Here is a 27651-nt window from a genome sequence, read left to right as displayed (position 1 = left end):
GCGGATACACGCTTGGAATGGTGGAGGAGGGCACACTCGAGCCTATGGCCCTGCAAAAGAGCCGCATCCCGGGAAACACTACTCAAAATGCTGCGGCGAACCCTCCCTCGGCGAACCCTGCTACGGACTCGTCTCAACGGAACTCGATGCTCTCGCCGACGCAAGCCATGGGCGGAAACTTGCAAGAAGGAGATTCGCAGTTATCAGCTCAACCCACTGAAACCAAGGCGGCGCAGCCTGTGCCAAAGACTATTTACGAGAATTTCATCGTTGCAATTCTTTTTTCAGTATCATTCGCGTTCTGCAGCCGATCCATGGCTGTTCCGCTCAACTATCGGACTGTCTTGATCCCTCCGTCGCTTGGCGACGCGAGTGAGCAAGAAAGGGGTTCTCTGCCAAGCGATCCAGTTATTGGGACATTCAAGACTTACCTCACAACTACTGGCTCTCTCATCATCAGCCTGTGCTTTTCATACTGCAGAAGTATGGCATCAGTGGAAGACGCTGTTTCAACGGATCCAATTTCGCCGAGCAGCCCGATCCTTGCTGCCCCCTATGGAGTTCTGGCGACGAAACAGAGTTCAAGCAACGGCGATCACGTCTCAGCGGCTGATCATAGCTTATCTCAAACACCAAATACACAAGCATTGACCGTTAGGACAGTTGCAGATGCCCAAGACTCCCTTTGGAAGCACTCATGTCTCAGGGCCCTCCAGCACTGTGGACTTAATCCTTCCAACTTCAAAGCAGGCTCCTGGATTAATCTGCTGGTTTCGAAGCCAACCTGTCCAGAGGCGGAAAATGACCCAAAGCGGACACGCGCGACAGTGCCTTGGCCAGGGGCTCTTTGCTTCCGGAAAAAGCCACTGGAGGTTTCGACCACTTGCCGGATAGGAGATACGATGCTGAGCGGGCATGAGGAATGTCATGACCCCTTGGGGAACGCCCGAGGATGGTTCAACTCGACGTCAGAAAGGGAAGAGAAGGTCTCGAAACGAAAGGCAGAGCGAGTGCTTGCCATCCCAAGGGAAGTCAACAGTGGCGATACCCAACCCCAAAGAATCAATGGGCAATCCCCCTTGACACTCCGACGACCCAGCACAGCGGCTGCTGGGGTCATGTATCCCACACCTCCTGATGCGATTCAACAACATCTCGGCGTGACACCCTCAATAGACGGGACAATATCAAGTCCCGGCAACCCACCTCCAACTGCTGCTGCTGTTGACATCGATACCGCAATGCCAACAGTGACGCCGATGGCCGACGCCGATAACGACGGGTGGGATGGGAATCACGAGGCGAAGAGAGATCGAAGCGACAGCAATCTCCTGGGCGAGTCTGAAAATATCCTGAGCGATATGGGTGAAGATGTCTTTGGTGACCACAACATTACAGAGGACGACTTCGACTTTTTCGATCAGCCTGACGGCAACGACTTGGACATTGCAATGGGAGACCTACAGCCAAATCCTATCCCGCCGCCACCTCAAACTTTGCCCCCTGTGGTAGTCAAGCAGCCGGAGCCTCAAAAGGCCATCGAGGATCATACTGAACCCAAACCGAAACCCGGGGTTGACGATTCTGTCTTTGCCAAGCCCGAACTGAAACATGCCCGAAGTTCACTAAACGATGATCATCGTGCTAAACCTGAGCGGCCCAACTCTGCCAAACGAGGATCAAGCCCTTTCGACCCAGCAACAGTGTTCAAGCGCGTCCGGGCGTCGTTAAGCAGCCCTGTGCAAGATTCTCGTAATCCTTCCCCAATCGCTCGCCGGAAGAGCAGTATCTTTGAAAAGGTCGAGTTTGATCCAAAGCTCCCTTTGATTAATAAAAAATACGAGCAAGGTGGTGCCTTTGACTTTTCAAGGGACCAGGAGGCAGAGAGGCTGAAGCGCGACTCCAACACTCTTTCGGATGCCGAGTACCTGGAACGACATGGGAAGCTGAAGCCGAGTATGAGGAAACTGTCACTTCCTGCCAGCACTTTCATCAAGGGTTTTACAGGGATGGAAGTCTCTAACAACACGAGTCCTACGAGGATAAACGGGAACATGTCGGGCTCCGAAGGCAGTGATCTCGAGTCTGATCAAGAGGACTCGAGCTCCATGTCAGGGGGTCCTACTTCACCAGTCAAGTCAAGTGTGAAGCGAGCGGTTGTGGACGACGATGTCCTATCTCAGGCTACATCGACGAAAGAGGCGGAGCCGAGCGACGAGACCATCGAGGAGCAACTTGCGATAGAGTTGCCAAGACTGTCGAAACCTGAATCTCCTGAGTTGCTGCTCTCTCGATTCTTTTCAGAGCCAGAGCCCCTCAATGTTGATGTCGGACTCTCAAACCAGGACTTTGTTGAGATTGCACAAATCATTACGGAACAGGCGGCCACCGGACGCTTAGAGATTGGTATTGACCACAAAGTCGACGCAACGACTGGGCTGGCAACGATAAGGGGTTACGAAGTCAATGTTGCTCGCACTTCCCTGCAACTTCTCCACAGTGTCGTTCCCTCCAGCCTAGGAAGCGCATCACCGGTTCGGTTGAAGGGACTCCTCGATATCCCAGACCTTCCACTTGTAGGACAGCCAAATCGTCTCCAGCCCAGACCAGCTCCAGGCAGAGACCCCAACTCGGAACAAATGCGGCCCAACAACTTGTACCAGATTCCCGTACCCCATTTGGAGGTTCGTAGGTCAGACACGAAACTATCCGTACTTCCCTCGTCAGTATCTTTCTGGGAAAGTCTTGGACTGGCACCCTCGTGGGGCACCAAAGACATTGCCTCGCTCTGCATCTTTCCGGGCTGGAAGGGCATGGCGGATCATGTGGGAACGTTCCTCGACCGTCTGAAGAGCGTGTACGAATCTCTGAAGCTGGGCACCTTCAACAAGCTAGTGCTGTCTGGGGAGATGAAAGATGGTGTCCTGCCGTACGAGGTTGATAGGATCTCGACCTCTCCGGATGCTACCATCACAGGCCATGGTTCTGCCCTTGTTGAAAGTATGGAGGTGCTTCGAGGTTCCTTGTCAGAGTGGAAGTCCAAGCAAAAGAACCTGGTGATTTACTTTGTCTATTCCCCCGACAACCCGGCCTCTATCATCGAAGCATGCACGGCCTTCTACCGCTGCTTTGATGAGTATAGCGATTTGCTAGCAACTCGTCGAGAGACTCCACAGAATGAGTTGGTGTTGCAACTTGTATCCTCGGACTTGATATCATCCACGACTTGCCTTGTCGTCCCAAGTCCCACAGAAATGATCAAACTCTGCATGGAAACGTACGATCGTTGCACTCTGTTCCTGGACCCCGAGTTTGGCGGCCCTACGCCCGCTCCAGCGATCATGCTTGAGCAGCCTCTGCCTCGCATCATCGATTTCAAACTTGGAAGCACGCCCTCTCAGTCTCTCATGCATGAGAATTCGTGTCTCCATGTTGGGTATGCTGAAAGCCTGGACGGGCGGTGGATAACAGCAGCATGGACTGACAACCGTGGACAACAGCAGGCGACTGCTTCCTACTCCGTCACCAGGACAAGGACTCCCGACCGATCCATAGCTCAACAGAAAGCGGCCATCTTGGTTGAGATCTGGGCAACAACACTGGCCATGATGTCGATCTGGAAGGTCCACTGGCGAGTGATCGTGACCAAGTCAGGACCTATGGATCAGAGAGAGGTTGAATGGTGGCAGACAGCCTCCAAGTTGGATGACAAGGCCTCCTTCACCATGGTGTTGATGACGGTCGACACCAACCCATCTCTTCAACTAATACCACCAACAGTCAAGATTCCTCATACAGCAACCTCGGCATTCTACTCGACACCCGTATCGACACCTCAAGCCAGTATCGTCTCGCCGGAGCAAACTACGACACCAGCAACTCCAATGCGTGATAACAATGCCCCAGGTGCTACGCCTGGCGCTGAGAGTGCCGGTGAGGCAGATGGCGACTCGTTCCTCATCGATGCCACAGATCAGACTTGGGGTGCTGTAGTCGGACACAGATTAGGCAATTCCACCACTCTGCTCGAGGTTCGGCCAGCACTGGTGAGCGGCTACCTAATCAAACGAACCGGAACGAGGATCGAAGATCCGCCGGTGGTGATGGAGGTCAACCTCGTGCATACCGAAGCCACCCCACGGGCGTACGAACCCCTACTTAGAGAGATGTTGTGCTACTTCAGGGGCCTGGGGACGTTGGCTAGGGCGCGAGGCGTTGTAGACCGTGAGATGGATGTGAGACCCTGGCACATTGCGGCGGCTGAGAAAGGCGTGCGAGCGCTGCATCTATTATTATGATTCAATACAGATACAGTACAAGTACAGGCATTGGGAGGCGTCACTCGATCGATAGTAGGCGGGTGGGGGGTGTTTTGCTGGTGTATGGCGTTTCTAGCAAGTAGTTCTGGTGCATACATACAATTGGATAGGTAACTCATTATCATGCAAATAAACCTCGAATATGTCGTTTTTACTCGAGTCTCTTGTCTGGCAATTCTCGTGGCGCAAGTTTTGAAAGGAATGTATGTGCATGTATTGGTGAATAAGTATCGTACTCTCGTCGTTGATGTCGTATCCTCAGAACTAATGACCGTAACCTCCGACTTAAACCACCCGTGAACAAAGGAAAGGGGGGAAAGGAGAAGTAAAGACACAGCCAAATAAACACTCAAAAACATGTTGCAAGATTGTTGGTCAATCCGTCAGTCTCGCAACTGTGGTGTCCTCCAAAACGTATCATGATGATTCAAACAAGATCAGTCGTGTAGGTAGGAGGAAAAGGATCAGATAAAGAGAGAAAAAAAATAGGAAAAACATGATGACTGTCGATTCACTTATTGCTCCCCCGTAGAGAGCTTCTGTACTTGATTCGAGACTCACTTGAGCCTCTAGTGAGGGTGCCTTCGTGCAGTGAAGACGAGACTCCAGCCCCTGCACACGGCAGCAACATCTTGGAACGGCACAGTTAGTGGATGGTCGCAAAACACGAGTCGATTAAACACTTGAGGATAGTACAGACCTTTACCCGGAGATCCGGGGGGTGTATTCGTTTATCGGAGGTTGTGTACTGTCTCTCCGATATTGGATGCTGTCGAGTGTAGAGGTCTTGGACCTTGACCCCCCGGAATCTCGTCAGGCTGGGAAAGGTAAACGTCAAGTAATCCTTAGGCACGGCCATGGGCCAAGGGATTGATCCATTCCTCAATTTGAGGATTGCAAAATGCTGAACGTGGTGACTAATGTCAGAATGTATATTGTTGGTATTTGAACGTGGTCGTTGGTGTCGGAACGTGCTTGTTGATATCGGAACGTAGGTAGGTAGTGTGAACGTATCGGTTTAGTTGTTGAAGGACTGGGAAGCATGGATAGTGCCACCTCCTTGCTGCGGAAACAGCTTCCTCCGCAAGTCCGAGCCCATGATGAGCCCGGCAGTAGTCCCTGGGTACTGGGGAAGCGGGTAGATGCCAAAATGCTCCGTCGTCTCTGGGAAGCCAAAAAGGCCGTCACACGCGATGTCAGCGGTGACCCAGTAAGTAGGGGCCAGACCCCCATCTTGGGTCCAGTTCCGGCCGTGGTTCCCAGGAGGAAATGTCATCAGCTCGCGCTGAGACCAGCCGGCTCCCATTGCAGCGCCGTGGGTAAGGTAACTCCGCCGCATGTTTGGGTTGTCGTAAACGTCAATGGATGTCCATTGGTAGTTCGGCCTCCTGATCCAGACAGACCGGACCCGGACCGAAGACAAGTCAAAGATAGGCTGGAGCTGCTGCTCTTCAGCCTGTTGACTGAACGTATTTGTGTTGCTTGGTGTCTGTACAAAGGAGCGGCTATACTGGCCTTGGGTGCTCCAAACCCCGGTCGACAGAGAGCTGCGTTGGGCCCAAGTATCAACGGTCCCAAAGTCGATGCCGGGGGTGTCTTGAGTGTAATCATATGGCTGATAGCCATAGCCATTTATATTGCTGGGGTCCATGGTGGTGAGGGCTTCAGGGGTAGGTTGCTGTGCATGATATCTTGTAGTCGTGTCGAGATGGTAGAGGTTGGAGCCCGGGCTGAAGAGTGGTTGACCGCCCGCCTCAGAAGGCTGGTATGTTTCAGTAAGAAGGGCCCCAGAAAAGCTAAAAGACGACGGTGTGGTGCTTGCGATAGTCGAGTATGAGGGTGTATTCACGTTGCGTGTACTCCCTGCTGGCTGGCTGGCCGAGGCCTGAGCGGATGCAGGGTGCCCTGTATTGAGCCGCTTCCCGGGTTTGAGATCTCTATCCAGATCTACAAGGAACTCGGGACGAAATATTTCTTTGAGTAGCCTGGGCTCTTTCTTTCTAGATGGGTTGCGTTGTCGAGCCTTTGTCATCTCCTCCACAGTCGGTTGCGCAGTCATGTGGTTGGGGCAGGCTTGGAGAAGTGAGAGTACATGGCACCATTGGGGGGCAAGTGCACAGTGGCATTCCCAGGAAGCAGTTCAAGAGGAGCCTCGTTGCCAGTCCCTACAGACGGGGCGAGGTTTAAAGCTCAAGTCGGGCGTATGTGAGAAGAGTGGGAGGAGTGAAGGACGACGCCAATAATTGGATAGGTGAACTTAGAGATTTATCAATGCAAGGACATCCCCTCTCCCCCTCAGTTTCTAGAGCCTCGATTTTCTACCCAGGTCGGTAGATAGCGTCTGTATGTAATTCCCAAAGGGAGACGGACGCTGCAAGGTGGACTAGGCAACCTGGGGGGGTCAGCAACGGTCCTCCTATGCAGGGTTTGAGGGCTGTATTTGGGGCAGCCCGACCATATAATGACAGCTTCGAGCACAATACCCGCAAGCCCGAGGGCTTCGAAGGTCCACGTGTTGCGCGTTGCTCCGCGTTGAGCTTGTCAAAAGCAAAGTCCCAAGGCTGTGAGAGCCTGATGCTGCATATCGGCACCGCAGAATCACAGTGACAGGTCAAGAAACGGGAGAGACAGCACATGTGATAGGTTGATAGCCCCAGCAGACTTTGTAAATTCCCATCTTGCATGCGTTGGTTCTGGTCGCATGACGTCGCGTTGCAGGCTGGGAGGCGGCTGGGGATTGCACATTGAGACCTATCGTACCACACTTCGAATCGAAATGACAATTAGAAGATACGGCGGTTGAAGGGATATGGATGACGTGGCATAGTTAAGATTTGACTCCATCTCCTCGCTGAAAAGACAAGAAAGTGTGATGATAATCATGGTCATTCGTAATCAGGCTGGCTGCAAAGTGAGGCGAATAGGAATAGAAATGTGGCGGCATGAGACCCCCTGAAAGACTTTCCCAATACGTCAATAAAGTTACTACATAAACTCAGCCCCGACGTCCCTCTTTGCACTTCGATGCCGGCCAGTCAATGTTCAAAAGGGGTCAATGTCCGGCCGCAAATCTAACCCCTGGCACTATCTTCGAGCCTCAATGGGCCCTCATGGATCGTGAAGCTCTCGGAGCAAAGTGTCGCTTCCCGCCGCCTACCTTATGACTAGTGTACCGACACTGGTACGTCTCAATTCTCCCCAGTTGAACTCCAAGAGACTGGAGAAATGGAAAGGTTCGGCTGACAACCCCCGGAACAGGTCTACTCGCAATGCAATGCCACAGAGGGAGAATCACTATCACGGGTCTATCCATCGAGTTCAGCTCCGCCAGGCCTTACAAAATACAGGGGGGTTTCTCTCTCCACAAGTCCACCCCGATCCATGCCATAGCCCTATTCTGGAACCAGTCCGACGGCGGATACATTTCAATCGCCTTTGTAGAGAAGGCCTTCGGGTCTCTGGTTCCTCGTGGGCATAATGGCATCCATCTCATAGTCCAAATTACTTGGCGTTTGGCCATCTTCGACAAAGGCACCGAGACGAGTCACTTGCGAGCCGTATCCGAGTTGGACCACGATGTCGTCTTTGGGCGAGGGGTGGGTTGCGGCAATTGGAAGGATTCCCTGGCCACTCAGCAGCCATTGTTCAACTCCTTCAACCATCTAAATTCCTCCTGGGAGGGCTGGCTTAGGATCGCTGCTGTTGTCGAGCAGCTTATAAGGCTGAGTCATCCAGAGCTCAGAAAGAAGTTTGAAGATGTTCCTTTTGTCAAATCCCTCGCCTTGAGTTGTGGCTTTATCCTCGAAGGGGAAATGTCTGCCAAGACCTGGGCCAGCATACTCTGTCAGCGTATTGAAGCCATCAAGCATGACCGTCAGCCAGCGGTCAACAATTTTCCCCGACCCGTCAGGGCTGCAACTCCAAACACTGTATCACAATCCGAGGAGACTGAGAGTTCAATCAGCACCGGGTTCGATGCGGACGACCTGGTATATGAGGGGTCTTCGCCTAACAGCTGGATCTTCGTTAAGAATTCGTCCCCACAAGCGGCGATAGAAGACGGTAGCCCCGCGCAAGTCGGCGGAGCAGAGACGGAAGAGTATGGAGAACCTTGGTTTAACCAAGGCCAGATGTCCGAATTTGACACAGATCCGGGCCATAAAGAGTGGGAGTGGGATAAGGATAGACAACGGTGGAAGAGACGGGGACGGAGTGGGCTGGAGGAAACGGATTGGTTCCCAGAGTCTTTTGCATAACTCTCTCTTTATTAAATGGATCCTTCCTTATGTTTATCGGGCAGAATGCACGAGTTATTGCCCGAACAAAAAAAAAAATGGCGAGTTTGGAGGTTGATCGATTACTGTCATTAAGTTGCTGTGTTCCCAACTCCAATTTCCTACCAAGACTGATATTGTAATGATGGAACTATAGATATAACAGGCGCATTTACTTCAACTCAAATCAATTCATTTTATTTCATTTTATCCCATCTTGACAAAAGCATTTCAACGTTTGTATTAATCAAGACGGATGGTTTCTGCAGAACTCAAGTAACAGCGTCTATTCGTATGCATCTATCGGAACGTGATACCCAAGTAAGCTAGACCCGCTATGACGCCCTCTGTTTTTAGCAACATTGCCTCGCCTCCCGCTTATGTTGTCCATCCACGGCAAACCAACATTTTATGACTCACATCTAGAGTCATCCTTGTTTAAGAGTCGTTGGAGCCTACGAGGCTGAACGGGCCTAGGTCTAGGACTGGTGGTTGATAAAAGTACAAGGGGTTGCCTCAGTCAGAAAGAAAAAAAAAAGTTCATCCACAACCAAACAACTAGACCGACCATTTTTCGCAAAAAAAAAAAAAAATGCTCCTCGAGCAATACAACAAATCAACAACAAAGATACAACCATGGAAAAGAAGTCTTTGGTGAGCCTCCCAGATGATCTCATCCTCGACATTGTCGAATACCTCGACACGGCCCGCGACGTCGCCCACGTCGGGGCCCTGAGCCGCCGCACGCAGGGTCTCATCCACCAGGACGGGTGGCGTACCTTTGTCAAGACCCGGTTCCCGTCCCTCGACGTGCCTACTGGTCTAGGTACCTCGTGGGACATGCTTGCAGATCGCGCGACGTACCTAGACAAGTGCTGGGAGAAGCGTGGCTTTTGGATGAATGTGCTGTATGAGAAGAAGCAGCAGCCGGGGAGGTTTCAGCGGAGGGTTAGTGGGAGCCAGTCTGTGCTTTTCCACTCCGTACTCGATGCTCGTCTCTCATCGTCACACGAGGAGGAGATCGTTGCTGCGGGTGTGGGTGAGAACCTCTTGGTACGGGTGAAGCCGGTGGATAAGCGACAGCCAGATGTGTGGCACCAGATTCAGGGGCAGGCCCTTGACTACCGAGCTGGAACCGGTGATGTGACGGCAGTTTCGGTGGTAGAAGATGAGGAAACTGCGGGTGTCGTGGTCGGGAGGGCCAACGGGGATATCCAAGTCCTCTCAGCCAAGGACAACTTTACAACTCCTCTGAGGAACCTCAAGCCAGCAGACGACACCCTACTCAACCATGCGTCTGATCCTATGAGGAAATCCCCAGGACAGCTCGCAGTATCTTCTCTGCAATGGCACCCCCAAAGCAACCTCCTGGCGAGTGGCAAAGGCTCTGTTCTCACCATTCACGACCTAAACACCTCGGCAACAAGCCCGGTGGCGTTCTACGACTTTTCCCAAGCAAGTCCCAACGACGAGACGTCACTCTTACGCAGCGCTAAATTCATGAGCAAGGACGTTGTAGCTTGTGCTCTAGGCGGTAGTCGAAATCCTCTCCGCTGGGGACAACTCACGCCGACGGGGATACAGTTTAGCAATGCTGCCACCAACCCAAGGCCGCTCGATGACGCTGCTGCTCTCACAGAGGTGAGGCTGGGAGAAAAGACGACGATCCGGGCCATTGAACCTGTCAGGGGTGGAGGCAACGAGAATCTGCTGTTGAGTGCGTGGGATGACGGGACATATAGGTGAGGATATTCTCTGATATACACCTCGAATCGAGTTGCTAACCCCTGGTCAGACTCTTTGATATCCGCACACCCTCGGCCCAGGACGCCGTCTACCGGGACCGTTTCCAGCCCTACGAGGCCGGCAGCTCCCTCCTTGTCTACGGCACAGAGCGTTTCGTCGCCGGCAGCAACACGGCCCCGGACATTCGTCTCTTTGACTTTCGGTATCCCAAGCCGTATCACCACACAACGGCTCTCCCATGCTCGGCTCAGTGGCCTTTTCCCAGTCAAAAGGACGACCACAAGATGTGGAGATCGGGTTGGGCACCAGAATGCCAGCAGTGCCGTCCTGCAGACGGGGCGGCGTGTCCGTGGCATGGCTTATCGAGGCGGAACTACTGGAGACCTGATGCCACGCTGCACATTGGGAGTCCGACATTAGACAGAATCTACTGCCTAGCCAAGGCGTCTGATTTATCAGAGACGGTCTACTGCGGCCTCCGCGGTGCCATCCTCGAGATGAACCTCCACCTCACCTCAGATGCAGCCTACGACGAAGGCCCTCGAACGACACCAGCAGGATGGCGAATGGGAAGACCGGGCGGCAAGACTTCGCTGATTGAAACGGGTGTGAGCCTCTGCCAGGCAAAGGAGTGGTCCCTCGACAGTCGCGGCGTCCCAGAGCTGATCATCCAGCGGCCACAACCCCAAGCACAACAGACGGGATCGCCGGATCAGATGAAGCGGCATAGACTGGACCCGGCGTTTCATAAACTACAGGATTTCCAACAGGCACAGGGATAAGATACACGAAGTGGATAGGGGAATTGGTCTTTTTATGGAAAGGAACGGAGTTGGGCGGGATTTTTTGTGCATAGATTCTTAGATCAAAAGAGTTGCGGCAAACTCTATAACGCGCTTATGGATGCGTCTAAAACAACGACAATAGCAACAGTTCTAAAAACAAATCATACAAGGGCCATCTCTCTCTAGCTCTAGCTCTATAGCTTCGACTCTGGCACAATCAGCGAGAGTCTCTCTTTCAGTGTAGTCTCTGCCTCCTTCTCGATCCTGCTGACGAGCTCATCGCAGGTAGGAATATCATGGATCAAACCGATGACCTGTCCTGTGGTCCAAACCTAGAAATCAAGTCAGTAAGTACTCTTTTTGTCTCATAAAACAAGACTTACTCCGTGCTCTGTGTCTCCGTTGATAAACACCTCCTTGCCTCTCTTGCCGCTCACATACGGCGCAATCTCTGAAAACTCTCCCGTAGTGCTCTCCCGCTCAATCTTGAGCGCATCCTCAGCGACCTTGTTCTTGTACAGGCGGCTCGTGTTCTTCCACCGTCGCAGAAGCAGCGTCGTGTCAGTCTCTTGCGCGCGCACAATCTCCTCCTTGACTTTAATATGAATAGGCGCCTCCTGGGTGCACATGAAGCGCGTGCCCATGTTGACGCCGCTCGCGCCGAGGACCAGCGCGGCGGCGAGACCGTGGCCGTCCGCGAAGCCGCCGCTGGCGATGAAGGGCACCTTGAGGGTCTGACGCGCCTTGCTCAGGAGGATAAAGTTTGTAATGTCGCTCTCGCCGACGTGGCCGGCGCACTCGAAACCGTCAATGCTCAAAAAGTCGACGCCGAGCTTGATGGCGCTCTGGGCGTGGCGGATGGTGGTGCACTTGTGCAGCACGGTGACGCCGGCCTTCTTGAGCTGAGAGATGACGGGTCCGGGAGAGTTGCCAGCTGTCTCGACAATGTTGATGCCCTCGTCGATGATGGCCTGGGCATAGGCGCCGTAGTCAGGAGGAACCATGGCGGGCAGGAGTGTGATGTTGACGCCAAAGGGCTTGCGAGTGAGGGTGCGGCAGCGACGGATCTCGTCGCGGAGGGCGGCTGGCGTGGGAAAGATGAGGGCCGTGATGATGCCCAGGCCGCCGGCGTTGGACACAGCAGATGCCAGGTCTGCCGTGCCTACGTGCATCATGCCGCCCTGGACGACAGGCACTGATAATCGTTAGTAACAGATGTCATGGTGTTTCATGATGATACGAACCTCTGATGCCCAGGCGGCGGGTAAGTTCAGTCGCGAACGGCATGGCGGAAATGTCTAAGATAACGTTGCAATAAAAAAAGTCAAGAAATAAAAATCGCAGAAACAAAGATCTACAAATCAAGTCTATACCGGCAGGAGGACATGTATGATAAATACGAAAAAAAGACCGAGGCTGGTGTTTCCAGAAAACAACCTCGACACCTCGGGATGCCGAGGCACAGGAACCAAGTCTCCGCTTATCACCACCTTGTCACTTGTCAAGTTCACCCTCCACTCTCGGCTCTTGTTCCCCCTTCCCCTCCCCACACCCGCTCACATGCTTCTCCATCTTGCTTTGCATCTCCGTGCGTGTTCCTTTGTGGGGAGATGGAGACGGGGGATCCATCCCCCCGGCGTGCACGTACCAGCACCATCAACCTCGTCACATGATGGACTTAAACAACACCTCTCCTCCTATTACCTGCATTCCCATACTCTATCGACTTGGCAGTGTCTTGCCAAACAAAACTACGTCAACTGACACCATTTTCAGGTCGTGTCACGAGTACAAGTCTTACACCACATACCTAGATACACATGCTCGGTCTCACGTCAAGCATCGAGTCTAGTTTAAACACATAAATATCAACTGTTTCTTGTTGTCTCCCAACTGCCCTACCCATCTCATCCACAAAGCACCCAAGTAGCTAAACAATACCTAGCCTCATCATGTTGATTCGTCATCAAGGTGACTCGAACCATGTCCGTCCGTCCAAAACGCCTAGTGTACACGATAATCCCATGTCGTAAACCATCATGACCTCAAATCACAAACAAACCCGCCCAAATTTTGCTGTGAGCCTCGACAGGTGTCTGCACCGCACCTGTCACCATTGCTCCCTTCAAGCCAGACGCCAAGAAATTCCAAGGGTATTCATCCCAGTAGCCCTGCCGTCCTCAACGAAACCGCATCAACACTGCTTGGTTCAGCCGCCGTTCAAACCGGAGGAGTTCTTTCTCGCGGTTTGTCAATCAAGTCCGCGTAAGCGTCAAGACTGGATCCCATCACCTTGACAATTTCAAAGATGTGCGTCCCTTTAAACGTCTCAGCCCAGAGCCGAACCACCGCGCTGGCCAGCTGTCGAAGTTTGGCGCTATCGCTCGTTGCCGACTCGTTCGGTCCGTGTCCCGAGTTGGGTCCCGCTAGCGAAGGGTCGATCGGAACCGCAAATTCGGTCTCATCCAGCATCCGCCGTACCATCTCCAGGAGGTTCTTCTCCTCTGGCGAAGCTGTAGCGTCGTTGGGCCCAATCGCCGCGATGGTCAGGAGCCACTTGGCTACCAGAATAGCACATTCAAAGTTGCACACTGTCAAGCAATGGTTAGCAGGCTGATGAAACAAGAGGCGCATTGATGTCATGACTCACGTGAGTGTTGAATGCTCCATTCGGCCGACTTTGTCCTGGCCACATAGTTGACGCCCGCTTTCACCAACATGGACAGCGCATGGATCGCTTGGAACACTGCCCGGTGCAGTCTTAGACTTCGGACTAGCAAGGGGGTCCTGCTCAGGGCCGACGCCACCAAAAGCGGATCCCGGGTCTCGAGCGCGGTAGACGGAGTCACATCGGTATACAGCCGGATGTACGCTTGTCGAAGCAGTGCCGTCGCCGTGAAATCCAACGTTCCGCCCTCGATCGAGTCCGACACGCTGTAGTGACCCGACTCGGCTGCCCTGAGCTGATGCTGGTCCTCAAAGCTGGTCTGCCACACTCGGAGAGCCTGCGACACCTCCTCCACATCCTGGGGCTTCATCGTTCGGTGAATGTTATACGGGAGACCAGTCGCAAACGATGTCTGCTTCAACAGATAGATGTGCTGGATCAGTGCATGAATCAGAACATAACTTCCGAATGACGACAAGTGCTGTGGGAGCCCTTGGTTCGTCCGTCCAAAAAGTCGCGAAAAGGCGTCGTGCAAGGTGAGCTCGATCATAGGCGTCGACTGGCGCATTTCCTGCCATTGCCAAGCCGACTCCGCCCTCCAGAGTTTGCCCCGTTGCGGCAATAGAAGGTTCAACTCTGATGTCAGTAACAGAGGCGGCATGTTGTAAGCGATACTGCAGAGGTTGAAGAAACAGTAAGCAACGAGCTTGGTCCGCGTGGCAGTTTCAAGTCGAATCCAAGTCTCCCAGTCATTGACAGCACTCTGATTTACTTCGGCCACAAGTCCTTCTTCCCGAATCAAGATGGCCAGGTTGCTCTGCAACGACAATGCTTCGTGAAGAATCGTTGGTACGCCCCAGAGGCCGACGGCGAAAAGGAGCAAGACGGCTTGAATTGTCTCGATTCTTGCCTGGGGGGTGTTGGGAGAACTGCACATAATGGTTAAAATAAATCTCTTGCTCGACACACAAATCACTTACTAAGGCTCTCGATGCGTATCCTGGGTTGCCGGACGCTCTGACTGGGCAGATGCAAACGAATGGCGGTATGTGGCACTAGGCGAGGGTCTAGTAGAATGAGGACTGTAAGCCGCTGCAGTTGGCAACAAGGCATGAACCTCGGAGATGCGCCTCCGTCGAATCTGCTCCATTGCTACCGCCTTGGCGGCATACCACAACGCATAGCCTCGGTTCTTCTCAAAGCGGTATTGTGCTCCCACGGCCAAAATAGCAAGCAGCAACTCGGGGGCAGCTTCGGCGGGCGAGAACGTGGGAAGGTGCAAGAAGGGCAAGTGTTCGTGAAGACCACTAATGTAGCCCTCGAGGAATCTCGTCAAAGTATGCCGAGACGGGAACACAAAGTCATTCGGGAGAACGGCAGAAAACTCATCCAGTCTGTTCTTGATCACGGTATGATCGGCGACAGAAATGCGTAGCGCTGATGCCCGAGCTGAATCATCAAGTCCTCGGTTTGCAGGGTCCGCCGAGTCTCGCGCATCGGCCGGCATGTTCGGAAAGCGTCCTGGGAACAGTGCCGACTTAGACGATCGGCGTTGAGCTGCGCCTCCTTGACTTCGGGACCACATCATCTGCTGCTCGGTTTCGAAATTGGGAGGGAGGAAATGCGAAGAAGAGGCGAACTCGTCCAGGAAAGGGTTATAGTCGTCATAGGAGCCATTGGGAGGCTGTTGGGGCACATAACCAGATCCTGGATGGTCTTCTCGAGGTCGATCAGTCGTATATGCCACGATAGTGTCGCCATAGCTGCTTTTTCTTCGAGCATCTGGGGAATGTGGTGGAGGTGCTCCATTGGTCGGTCCCTGGACGGCGTTGCCTGAGCTTGCGAGGGCGGCGTCGGACAAGAGATCGAGATTGCATGCTCCGGGTCTGGCCTGTGCGCGCGGATCTTGGGGACCCTGAGGAGGCCCCTGAGGAGGAACTGGTCCATGGTGGAATTGCTGTGGTTGAGGCAACGGCTGTTGAGGTGGTGCAGGTCGCGCTGCGTTGTGATGCTGTAAGGCTATGGCCTCGGCGCTGATCTGACCTTCAGATACAGAGCTCTTGTGAGATGCAGTGGAAGTATTAGATGACAACTTCCTGGGGCGGTTGTTATCCTTGCTACCTTCATTGAGGTGCACGAGCTTCTCGTGTCTAACGAGAAGGTCCCTGATGTCCATGTAAGCATATGTGTAGAAGACTTGGGCGATGATCAGGAGTGAGGCGTGGTTAGGATGAGATATGAACGACAACAGAAAGAGAAAGAGAATGAGCAGGGGGACAACGTTAGGTAATTGTGTGATAAGTGATGAGTGAGTGGCCAGGTGGGACGGGCTGAGGAACGGTGGGATATAGCGGAACTAGAGCATAGTATAACGTACCTTCGTCCGAAGGTCTTTCCGCAGCGATCCCAACCACATGAAAATGGCTTCTCCTTGGTGTGAGTACGTTCATGTCGTTGGACATGCTCAACGCGTCTGCATCCCGAGACATGGTCAGCATATCCAACATTCAGACGAGGATCTAGTTCACATGGTAACTGACCTGAACCGCTTGCTGCAGTACTTGCAGGGCAGCGTCTTGGGCTTTGGCTGGCGAACTTCGGTGGGCTCTGGGGCGACGAGAGGCGCCGGGGGACCAGGAAGGGGGCGAGGAGGAGGAGGGCCCTCCATAGACTGAATGGCAAGCATGGTGAACGCGGTTGCTGAGAAGGCAAGGCCTCAGAGCAGTCGGTTCGTTCACGTAATTCAAGATATCAAATTGTGGGGAGAAGAGTTGAGGAGAAATGGAAGAGATGGAAGAGAGGGAAAAGGCGAGACAGATTTGGAGCTGGGGAGATGCAGGCAAAGATGGCGAATTGCGGGGTGCGTTAAGGGCAGAGCATGGCATGTGGAGAGAAATAGACGGTGGCCCGTGAACGCGAGAAGGAGGGATAGGGATGGGAAGGTAGGCAATGAAGGATGGGATGTCTTCCGCGGACGGGGGAGCGTCGGATCGGGGGTTACGGGGGGGCAGACAGAGTGAGGGAGGAGGGCACGGCCGCCAAGGTACAAGACTGGAGGTACTGTAGAGATAATGGATGGGCACAGGCAAGCCTCAAAACACCCCTTAGCGCTTCCCCTCTCCTGTGCTATTTCGGCTGTTCCCCCTCTTGGGCCGCGAGGTACAGGAGGTGTGTACCCCCAGACGTGGTCGACTCTGGACGTGGTGACGGAGGTGGAGGAACTGAATCTAGCGGGCGAGAGCTCGGCTGATGACTCCGAGTCGCCAGTGCTTTACCGGTGTTGATTCCGAGCTATCAGAAGCTCCAGCTATGGCTGTTTCGTGTCCTGACGATAAAAGGCCACGGTGTTTCTGACACCGTCGAGGTCGATATAGGTCGTGTGCCGAGTGTTAGGAGGCGGTAGGCTCAGGCAAATGTGTGGATGTAGATGTGGATGAAAGAGGGGAGAGATCCAGAGGAACAGAAAAGATTTGAGAGGGACACAAGGCGAATGCAGGGCCAGTAGGGGGCCCTCTCTCCACGGAGGAAATGGAGAAGCAAGCGAAGTGGGTGGCCGTGTCAAGGTTTGCAATCCAGGTCTCGGTTTAGCACCCGACGAACTGGCTCAGGATCGGGCTAGATGGAGAAGAGGTGGATGTATGATGAGATGGATGGGATGGAACCCGGGGAAAAGAACCTGGGGATTCGTGAAAACCTGGGGCGAGCAAGGAGGCTTCTGGGAACTGGAACTGGAATCTCGGGGTGGCAGAAGCCGAGTGAGAGTTGACGAGAGCCAGAGCCGGGTCAATGACTGGCTACCTAGGTGCTGGTGCTAGGAGGGATGAATGTCTCTCCTCGCCAAGTTCACGGCAAAGGGAGTGGGCGGTGGTGTATACTGAGCGAGCTGAGTGACGAGTAAGATGGCTTGCCACGTCGGTGCGCCCAGCGTCTGGAGGGGCCGAGTTCCTTTCCGCGGCACGGGGGCGTCTGTAGAGCAACGCCGTGACAAGACCAGGGCAAAGAGGGGAAGAGAGGAGGCAAGATGGGAGCTCGAGATAAGTTCCTAAGCAGGAATGGTGTGGCAAGGTACAAGAGTCGTACCGTCAGAACTGTGCACTGTAAGAGAGGTGTCGAGGATGGAGTTTGCTGCCGAGTTAGGCAAGGTATGACGGCGTAGCGCGGGCGCAAGGGCCAGGGCGGGGAAATTGGAGGTGGAAGGAGGGACGAGACCCCCAAGGTACTTCCGCCTTCTCCGGGGGGTTAGGCGGCGTAGCGGTATCTAGCGGTTCAAGTATCCGTAGGGCGAGATTGAGTCGGCAGACAGGCGGTTACTTGAGGTGGACGTACGTAAATGAATGCATCAGCTGTGCACACGCACGAGATAATTATTAATTACTTCCCGTCGTAAAAAGAAAAGTGTGGAGAGGGAATAACCAAGAGTGTGAGTGGGCGAATGCATCAATCTGGGGGAATACGTCTCCAAGGAGCCACTGGATCTGCGTGAAAGACAGCCACAAAAGGTGTGGAGGGACAAAGGGACAGGAGGAAAAAGAAACGTGAGCATGAAGGATTCCCCGGTGGACGGCAATCATTGCTCCATAGGCGCGGCAAGCAGAGGAGAGGAGATATCAGATCAGCTATCAAAAGTAAAGAAGCAGTCTGTGCAAATCTGACAGAGCCGCCGGCCACAGCCATGTCGTTCCGTCGCGGAGATGACGGAGCGCAGAAGAGTTGGCCGGAGAATCTCTGGACTGCGCCCTACGCCAGCAAAGTTGACAGCCTGCCTACGTATTGTACCTTGGCTACCTGAACCTCGAGGCAACGTAAGTAAAACGGCATAGCCAAGCTTGTGGCGGAGTCAAGGGCTGGTCTCTGGGTCTAGGCCGCCGGGGGGTTTGGGGGTGTGCTCACATTGGAGCTGGAGCCCGTCAAAAAACCCCGGGGCGAAAGCCGCAGAGCAGAGGCGGAGGCACATGCAACGACAAGAAATCTGGGCAGTCCTGGGCAGACCTGGGCATGTGTCGATTCGTGCATTCTCTGGCAGCCACAGCACGCAGGGGGATGGTACGAAATCGAGGTTTCCAAGGCAAAGAAGCAAAGATGGATGGTAAACAGCTGATGATTCGTGGCAGCCATTCCAGCTGCAGAGCTGTAGCTGTTGCTGCTGTTATCGGTACAGTAACGGCGGGATTTGTAACAGTTGCCGGCCCGACGTCCGTTCCTCGGTGCTGTCTAGGGCCGCTCTTGCCGTTTTACCCTTCCCCAGCGTGTCCCCCCATCTAGCACAGGCACAGCGAGCACTGCAGGTCAAGCAAGGTGAAGGAGGAAGGTACCTCTATTGTACCGAAAATGCCCCCATGGGGCAAGTGCATCTGGGGTTGAATCTCCGCATTCTGGTTTGGAGACTTTGTCCAAAATGTCCCACTTGGCCTTCTGGGCCCCCCATGCAAGCAGGATTTTTTTACGTGTCCCTGTCGCGACCCCGGCCAATGAGACACTTGGCAATAGGCCCATCGTCAGGCTACCTGGTTACGGCAGGTAAGGTACTTACCACTTACCGACAATGGCAGTCGCCTTACCCTGCCTCTTCTGGAGTACTACGGTACGAGGCATAAAGTATGTTAGTTCGCCCCACACAACAGCAGGGGTCAAAGGGGTCACTTTCCCGGGTCGCGATGTAGCTTCTTGCAAAATTGGCTATGGTCTTCATCTAGAATCGAGTATGCATTCCATTAGCATCAATAACAGCCTGGCAACGGTCCTTCATTGATTCTAATAGCTCAAGAAAGAAGCTATCATCAATTGCCTCCCAAGCTTCCTTCACTGCAGCCCTTAGCTGGTCATATGATTGCTGCTCTGGGAAATGCCTCTCTATATAATCCTTCATCTTATTCCATACGGTCTCAATTGGATTCAAGTCCGGTGAAAAAGGCGGCCATTCAATGATCCTGATACCTCGAGCCTCAAGCTCAGCGATAGTCTCTGCCGCGGCGTGGGCAGGAGCATTATCTTGCATGAAGATATGACCCTTATCCGGATGAAGACGATGCCATCCACATACAATAGGGATGATATGTTCTATATAGCTAGAAGCCCGTATCGAGCCCCAATCCTTTTCCCAAAAGACCCCGGGGCCCTTCCTGAGAGCCCAGAAAAGCAGCCCCAGAACATCCACCCCTTCTTCCGTTGATGCCGATCAACGATGCAGGTTGGATCAAGCTCTTCGCCGGGCCTACGAGTGACCCAGGTTCGTGTGTGCCTTCCCCTGTAACCCAGGTCTCATCAGACCATAAAATAGCCATCCACTCATCAAGAGTCCAGTCAATACATCGCTCAGCAAAGGCAAGTCTTTTCTGCTGGGTAGCCTCTGTGATTGGGGGCTTCCGGCGAGCTATGCATCGTTGGAAGCCAGCCCGACGAAGGGCATTCTTCACAGCATAGACCGAGCAGTCCCAGCCTAGCTCCTGTGGAAGCCGCCAGTAAGCCATCCGCCTTCCTCTCCGAGAGGCACATACGAACTCAATTAATTCCTCTACTTGAGCTTGTGTAAGCAAGGGAGGCCGGCCAGAGGGGCGCCGAGGTGTTGCTTGGGTTGTAGCTGCGTGTTGGACTTGCCGAAGCGTAAGGCGAAGATGCGTAGCTATTTGTTGATAGGTCCAACCGGCTGATCGAAGCGTTCGAATCGATATACGGGTATCGCGGCTTGTATTGCTTGCGCGGTTTGAAGGCTGCGGCGAGGGGGTTCTTGGAGGGGCGCTTCTGAGCTGCGTAAGAAGCTCCTGATGCTGCCGGGCAAGTTGCTCTTGGAGCTGCTGTTGAAGCTGTTCTTGCCGTTGCAAGATAAGCTGCTGTTGCTCTTGAAGCTGCCGTAGCTGCAGCTCGAGGTCCTGACTAGAAGCCATAGCGAAAACGCGATCAAAGAAGGGCTCAAAATGTGTTGTGTTGGTGTTAGGTTGAGATACGCGAAGAACGCGAAAAGTGACCTCTCTGACCCCTGCTGTTGTGTGGGGCGAACTAACATACTTTATGCCTCGTACCATAGTAAAGGCGAAGAAGCCCAGAGGTTAGGGCACTGAGTTGGCTGGAGAGACCGCTGGTTTCCCCTGGACGCCATGACGATGTTCCCAGCTCTTTCCTAAGCTTAGTCTTCCCGCCCAACCGCGCTCACCTTCCGTTCCCACTTTTTCTTTTTCGTTCTTGCCAAAGAGCCATCGGTCTTGTCATTACCACACCACGGCCAATCCATCCATCTTGGCTTCTCCCTCTCCTCAACTTCTAGTTCAGCCTATCTGCTTCGAATCATCCAATCTCATTCAAATCCGATCCGTCATCCAGCCCTAGGCCAAACCCCAGATTCTGCATGCATCAGCCATCTGTTACAGTACCTAGCAGGACGGGCCCCTTTGATTGCTTCTCCTGACCAAGATGCTGCATCGTCTCGTCCAACCTGATGATCCCAGGGATGCACTTGATGACTGGCGTCAAGCCATGGCATCTTCGTTTCCTGATCGTCGTCGTCTTCCTTGCATTATCGTCTCTTTTATTCAACCCCCTGCTTCACATACACTTATACAAGTGAAACTGTTTGCAACCTAATCCTCCCGTGCAGCTTAAACATCAACGACTTTCACAACTTTTCTGCCCAATCACGCCAAGTTCCATTCCCTCCCCACAGCCGCTCTTTGCGCCGTTGCCTTAAGACTTTGCCGCCATGTGGATGCCCGGAAGATGGGAATGCAAGCCGCTTTTCGTTGAGTGTGGAAAGCGGGGGTGAGTCCGATGCGGAGCAAAGGAGCATGAGCAAAGCAACGCCATGGACATGGACTAGCCCCGTCAACGATGCAGTATGAAAAGACACAAGGGTCAAGGGAAACGAAAACGGTCTGAGGGCAAGACACTCCTGTTGGCACTTTCGTCGACACATTGAGAATCATCATCGTGAGGGTCAAGAAGGAGAGAGAAGGACTCAAAGCAGACACTCTACGACGTCAACTCCCCCATGCTTCCCCCTTTCAGCGGTCAGAACTCAGGAGGATATCTGAGGCAGCTGGGGTATCAAGGGATGGACCAAGATCTCTCGCCCCCCAAGATGATGACAATTTGCTTCCGGTGGACTTGTCGGTGTCCGATACAGGCCATGCTCGCATCCGGCCAGAAGGCAAACACCTTGAGCGACAAGTACAAGACTCCAGCTCCTCCATATGCTCGCCTCTGTCTCTGCCTCCACCTACGCCCTCCCTCGCCTCCACGCAACTGCAACACCACCACTAGAAACGGCGGCAGTCAGCCTCCACGCCAAGGTCCAGGGTCCCTGTCAACGGCCGCCTTCAGATGCTTGCCTTTATGTTGGGGGCCTGTTGTAGCGACTTTGTTGAATCAACGACGTAGTCCAGACAAAGGTTGCCGGGCTCCAGACAGCCTCGTTTAGCTGGGCACGGCTACAGGCTCGGTGTGGACGCCTCTTGTCTGGCGTACCGGGCGGTCGACTGTTTACCTACCTCAATTTGGTCTCAGTTCGGCGAGCCTATGGAGTTTTAGGTTCCTCCAGGGTTCGCTTAAGACATCTCATGGAGGCAAAACCTTCCGGATTCAACAGAGGTGGGAAATAAAAGTGTTCGCTGACGGACGAACCAGGCGAGCCCAGTGACCCTTGTCAAGCGGTTGTCCATGGTTGTGGAGGTGCGGAGACCCCCATGGCCGGTGCGTGTGGGGTAGATTTTGGATCTGGCCCCCGGACTGGTCTTGCAGGCATCTCGGGCTCAACCATGAGTCTCTGCATCGTATGAGCTCATCGTCTCCTCGCGCGCCATGCCATGCCCGTCGGCGAAGATGCAGCGAGGGTGCGAGCGTGTGGACGTTCTGTTCTCTTGGGGCCCTAGTGTGGTCCTGCCCTGCACCAAAGATGGGCCGCTGAAGATGATGGGTGACAAGGGGTCATTGTCCACGGCACCACTAGCACGGCTGAAGCTCTACCTGCCCCGCGTTCCAGGTGCAAGGCTTCATCTCCCCATGGGGTCGTCCTGAGTGTAAGCCGAGCCCACCCTCTCTCTCATGCCGGAATGGAGCCGACGGATAGGCACTGTTCTCGGGGCAATTCCTCTGGTCAAGAACACACGGGTTGCCAGAATGACTCGCTTATCCCGCAACAAACACCCGCCGTGTAACAAATCCCCCCAACGACTTCCGAGCGTCCAACCACCGGCTTCCTCTCCGGTCCTTTATTATCACGTCAATGCACGTGTCCTGCGATCAAGAGGCTGCTGGCTTGCTCAAGGTTTCAAGCTCCACGTCTTCGAATCTGGGGACCCCAGATGATTCCGACGAGATGACATCCGATCCCGGGGTAATTGGGATGTAGGGGGTTGAGTTGGCATCCCCCAGATTGCCCCGGATGTCGAATCGACTCACCGTTGTTGTTGAGGTAGTGTAGTTGTGCCGGAGGGGTTGTTCGTCAAAGGCTCGGGATCTCGGTTTGTTGTCCGGGACATGATAGACTATCTACCTCGGCCACTATGCCACTTGTGCCGCATTCAGCCAGGGCCACAGCACAGGACGGAATCAACTCGATGGTCAGTCAGATCTTTTCGGCTGCTGACCTATCATGGCAGTCCGACGGGGAGACCTGGCGACTGAGAGGGGGCAGGGCTACTGTATAGGCCAGCTTGATCTCACATTAACGGTACATGTGTATTACCTATCGCTGAAGCACATGCGGGTTCTCAAGGGCCAGCACCAGCAGGGGGAATCAGCATCGAGGTTGCGAATCAGATCCCCTCGAGCATCTCGGCTGCCTCATTCGCCCGAGACGAGACCCGTTGCGGGAGTTGTACCGCACCCCTCTCGGCACCAATCTTTATGCCCAGACCCGCCATCTTGTTCAGGCACCAAGCCAGATATGACATCAAAACGTTTCCCTCTTGCTCTCCTTGGGCCTTGGACTTTGGGGGTCTCAACCCTGAAGCGAGAAGCCGACCTGACCGCTCTCGCTACCCAGGCGGACCAGGCGTTGTCTCATGCCCTCTGCCCTCCGCCTCTGGGCGTCCTCGAGCGGCCCAAAGGCGCACTTGTCGACCCAGCTGCCAACCCCGTGCTGCAAGACGTTCCTCGCCCGCAGAGTGCTGCCCTGTACATGGCCCACGGAACCGTGCAGTGTCATGCGTTCTTTACTGCCGCTATATACGCCACGGTGCAGGATGTTGTTGTTGTAGAAGACAATGTCACCGGGCTGTAATTTGACGATAAGCTGGCCTGGCAGTGACTTGGCAAAGGGATCGGCGTCTCGCTCGACGTCTGTCCTGGCGCGCCTGTGAGAGCCGGGCACGACGATCAGGGAATCATCCTCCCATAGGGCAAAGTTGTACTGGGCGTGATACGCGTGCTTCCCGAGCCGCTCCATCTCCTCTTGGGGGATAGCCTCGGCCGGGATGTCATCGCGATGCCACCTCAACTCAAAGTCCTTGTCGGGTCTCACCAGCATGTTGAAGAGCTCCATGATGAGCTGGTCATCCTCGCACTGGAGAAGCTGCCTGACGATTCCGATGACGGCGTCGGAAAAGTACAGCTCGGTGAAGAGCTCGTGACCTGGTAGGTCGGGCTTCATAAGGTGCTGAACGCCCCAGATTCCGTGCTCGCGAGCCTGGCTGGCATCCCACGGGGGAAACTGCTTGCCCACGGTCCGGACGTGCGGCCATCCCCCGCCGCGCGCCAAGTCGGCGGCCTTGGTGCTGGCCTCGCGCAGAGCGTCAAGCTTGTCCTTGTCGACAATGGACTTGATGACGACGAAGCCATCCTGGTTCAGTTGGTCAAGATATGGCGAGGCTGGCATGATGGATTACGCGCCGGCTACCAATGTGGGGTTGGTTTCGTACGTTGAAGGTGCCTGTCTGAGACCCGCGGGCCGATGATATAGGGCAAATCTCTGAGCCTTGTGGCTTGCAGGAGGATGAGCAGCAGCAGCAGTAGCTCGGTCCAAGGGGGAGAGCTATGACCAGAATGATGAGATCTGGGGTTTATCGGACGACGAGGACCCTTGCTGTGTCCGTGGGTATTTGCAGATGCGGTGTCGACTGTTTCTAAAGCTCGGGGACACGGCTTTTTTTGTGTTGTCTTGTGTATGCAAGAACCCATGGGATGTGGGGAAGACTACCGTCATATTCGCTCACGACTTGCTGCATCTCACTCGCCTGTCTCGCACACTGTAGAGCAGAGTGGAGGAGATAAGTGCTGTAACGTAGCAGCTGGGGAGACAGTCAACCAACGGTTTGAATCGGTACAGACTACAGTACATGTGAATCTCGGTCTCAACTTTCAAGTTGCTAACCTAGATAGTCATCATCATCGTCACTCATTATCAAAAGTGCCCGAGCTCAACCTCGTCACTCTAGTGGCCCATCGCTTGTTTCAACCTCGTCTGATTCTGACTCTTCAACTACACGCCTCGGCAGACCACTTGACAGCAAATCCCCTCACCGTCTTCTGCACCTCCAGGTCACCAGGGTCGTTCTCGAACAGCGGTTTATCCAGGCGGCGCTCGGCAATCTGCTCCACCTCAAAGCCCTGCTCACGCGCGATATCGAAGAAACGCTCATCGGCCTCCTTCTTCCACGGCCGGTATGATGTGAAAAAGACATAGGCAACGCTATCGCGCGAAACCCGCATTGTCTCTCGGATCGTCTTGATCAGAGCACCATGTTCGCTATGTCGAAAGAGCAGATCTGCCAGAATGAGAATGTCGAACCGTTCTTTGGGATCTTCTGGCTGGGTTGGGTTGAGGTGAGCGAGTAGAGGAAGGGGATCAGCGCCCCAGACGAACCCAACAGCATCGACGACATCGGCGATGTGTCCCTTGGGCTCGACCGTCTCATCACACTCGTCGATGTTCTTCTGCATGATCTTGATGATATCCGGGTCCGGGAAATCTGTCACGACGACCTTGCGAGCGCCGAGGATGGCAGCAACGAGACTGGGCAAACCAGCAGCGGCTCCTAGCTCGAGGACCGTCTTGTTGCGAACACGGGAAGGGTCATCCTCGAAGAAGTCGGCGATCATCTTTGCACCGTTCCAGAGATGGTGAGCCTCTGTTGGGCTGGCACCGACGAGATGCAGCGTTATGGGCTTGCCACTCTGCATTGTGAAAACCTGGGACGTAGGCGGCGGCGTAGGGGGGTAGTAATCCTCGGGATCGTCCATGAGGCCGTCGAAGCCATAGTCTATCTCGTTGGCCATTGTGATGTGAGGTTTCGACTGTATCCGAGTGATGGATGCCCAAGATGTGAGAGTGTAGTGAGCCTTTTTGGCGGCGCGAGATAAGGTACGGGCGATGTGACTCGAGTGTTGCTAACTTTGCAACAACCGTTTATCGTCGATGCCTGCGTCTTCCAGCTTGAATCTGCCCAAGAAACCCCTGTATCATGGACTGAATATGAGTCTCTGCTTTGGTGTTTGATGTCGTGAAAGAGTTTTGACCAGAGTGGGCCAAATGTGCGCTCCCACAGTGCGTGCGCCATGAAAATGAAAAAAATCCACCTCTTCTTCAGACGCCAGATAATATCGATAATTCCCAACACCCACGATGCCACCCATAAAATATGTCATAAACCACCAAGCAACACTCCTGTAAGCCCATCTGAAAAAAGAGACGCATCTTCTCCCCTATCCAAAACGCTGCCGCGCCAACTCCTTGAGCATCCCAATCGTCCCCTCCTCCCTCTCCCTCCAGGCCCTCCTCTTCTCCTCAATCTCCTCCCTCTTTGCGCGCTCAATCTCCTCCCTGCGAATCTCCCTCTCCGTCTTGCGCCGCTGCTCCCGCTGCTTGGCCTGCTTGTACTCCTCGAGCGAGTCCCCTCCCCCCATGAGCTCGCGCTCGCTGCTCGCCTCCATGGCCCCGGGGCTCTTGTCGCGGAACGAGCGCATCTTTTCCGACACGGCGGCGCGCTTCTCGAGCATTCGCTCGCGCGTGCCTGGCTCGGCGCGTGGGACGAGCTCGTCGAGGCGTTCGCGCTGGACGGCTCTGTCGGCTTTGCGCGCTGCGCGGAGGTCTGCGATGGAGGCTTGCTTGTCTTCCTCTGCGAGTTCGGCGCGGAGGGAGAGATCCTGCAGCGTAGGTATTCCTGGTCCAGAACGGCGTGTGGGATCCGATGTTGGGAGGGTAGGGCCATAGTCGTCGTCATCTTCTTCGCTGTTATCATCCCTCCCCTTGGCATTATCATCCACCCTCTCCTCTCTTTCATCCCTTCTCACGGTCGAGTGACTAGCGCGGGAAGCGCCTGGATTCTGGGCAGTAATCCGAGCAAACATCTCAGGATCATACCAGCCTTCAGCCAGCTCCCCACGATTCCACTTGCCGATGAAGCTCTTCCACCTCCCCCTGATCTCGCGCTCATCCATCTCCTCAATATCCTTCTGCTTCTGAAGATCAAGGTAGTCGGCAAACAGCGGCCTAAACGCGCCCAAATCTCCCTTGGACAGCTGCCTCGCGTCAAACGGGAGCGTCACCGGCGCGCGGCTCGCATGCTCCCGATGGCGATGCCTGGACGATGAGTGGTAGCCACTTGGCTCGGTCGAGTGTCTTTCATGGCGCGAGGAGGATGTCTTTGTGCGCTTATGAGCCGGTGACCGAGAGCGCGAGCGCGGGTCTCGGCTTCTTCTGTCTCGTCTGTCGCGAGAGCCATGTTCGCGACGCGGCGACCTTTCGCGGATTCGACTCCGATGATCCATTCCAAGTCCTTTCCAGAATAACGGCGATGTTTTCTTTTCCTTTTGCACTCCCAGAGGTTGATGACACCTAGATATAGGGCTCTCGAGAGTAATTCATCAAGAGTTCAGAGTGTTGATAAAGAGGCTCTAAGTTCGTCAAGCACGAGATTTTGGAGTCTAGAACA

The 27651-nt window shown here is 54.2% G+C and overlaps 7 protein-coding genes across 7 annotated transcripts; 2 read left to right on the top strand and 5 right to left on the bottom strand.

Annotated features, from left to right (window-relative positions):
- Positions 1-17: 17 nt before the first annotated feature.
- LRP88_05272 (mediator complex subunit 13 C-terminal-domain-containing protein) lies at positions 18-4298 on the top strand (the record flags this gene model as incomplete). The annotated part of the gene is made up of 1 exon (XM_083241830.1): positions 18-4298. One exon carries the CDS (start codon positions 18-20, stop codon positions 4296-4298), a length of 4281 nt encoding a protein of 1426 aa, XP_083102978.1.
- Positions 4299-5337: 1039 nt separating this feature from the next.
- On the bottom strand, positions 5338-5970 carry LRP88_05271 (uncharacterized protein; the record flags this gene model as incomplete). Its single annotated transcript, XM_083241829.1, has 1 exon — positions 5338-5970. The coding sequence occupies one exon, from the start codon at positions 5968-5970 to the stop codon at positions 5338-5340; it is 633 nt and encodes a 210-aa protein (XP_083102977.1).
- A 3259-nt stretch (positions 5971-9229) lies between these two features.
- On the top strand, positions 9230-11121 carry LRP88_05270 (uncharacterized protein; the record flags this gene model as incomplete). The annotated part of the gene is made up of 2 exons (XM_083241828.1): positions 9230-10335; positions 10389-11121. The coding sequence occupies 2 exons, from the start codon at positions 9230-9232 to the stop codon at positions 11119-11121; spliced, it is 1839 nt and encodes a 612-aa protein (XP_083102976.1).
- A 197-nt stretch (positions 11122-11318) lies between these two features.
- On the bottom strand, positions 11319-12411 carry LRP88_05269 (NAD(P)H-dependent flavin oxidoreductase; the record flags this gene model as incomplete). The annotated part of the gene is made up of 3 exons (XM_083241827.1): positions 11319-11456; positions 11508-12319; positions 12369-12411. The coding sequence occupies 3 exons, from the start codon at positions 12409-12411 to the stop codon at positions 11319-11321; spliced, it is 993 nt and encodes a 330-aa protein (XP_083102975.1).
- A 933-nt stretch (positions 12412-13344) lies between these two features.
- Positions 13345-16478, bottom strand: LRP88_05268 (uncharacterized protein; the record flags this gene model as incomplete). Its single annotated transcript, XM_083241826.1, has 5 exons — positions 13345-13715; positions 13775-14721; positions 14773-15957; positions 16170-16255; positions 16410-16478. The coding sequence occupies 5 exons, from the start codon at positions 16476-16478 to the stop codon at positions 13345-13347; spliced, it is 2658 nt and encodes an 885-aa protein (XP_083102974.1).
- Positions 16479-23720: 7242 nt separating this feature from the next.
- On the bottom strand, positions 23721-25996 carry LRP88_05267 (uncharacterized protein; the record flags this gene model as incomplete). Its single annotated transcript, XM_083241825.1, has 3 exons — positions 23721-24589; positions 24640-24803; positions 25206-25996. The coding sequence occupies 3 exons, from the start codon at positions 25994-25996 to the stop codon at positions 23721-23723; spliced, it is 1824 nt and encodes a 607-aa protein (XP_083102973.1).
- A 426-nt stretch (positions 25997-26422) lies between these two features.
- Positions 26423-27487, bottom strand: LRP88_05266 (uncharacterized protein; the record flags this gene model as incomplete). The annotated part of the gene is made up of 1 exon (XM_083241824.1): positions 26423-27487. The coding sequence occupies one exon, from the start codon at positions 27485-27487 to the stop codon at positions 26423-26425; it is 1065 nt and encodes a 354-aa protein (XP_083102972.1).
- Positions 27488-27651: the final 164 nt, after the last annotated feature.

Source organism: Fusarium phalaenopsidis (genome assembly GCF_050370095.1).
Source record: "Fusarium phalaenopsidis strain FUZ10S chromosome Unknown contig_32292, whole genome shotgun sequence".
Taxonomy (NCBI): domain Eukaryota; kingdom Fungi; phylum Ascomycota; class Sordariomycetes; order Hypocreales; family Nectriaceae; genus Fusarium; species Fusarium phalaenopsidis.
This window is presented reverse-complemented; position numbering and strand designations above follow the sequence as displayed.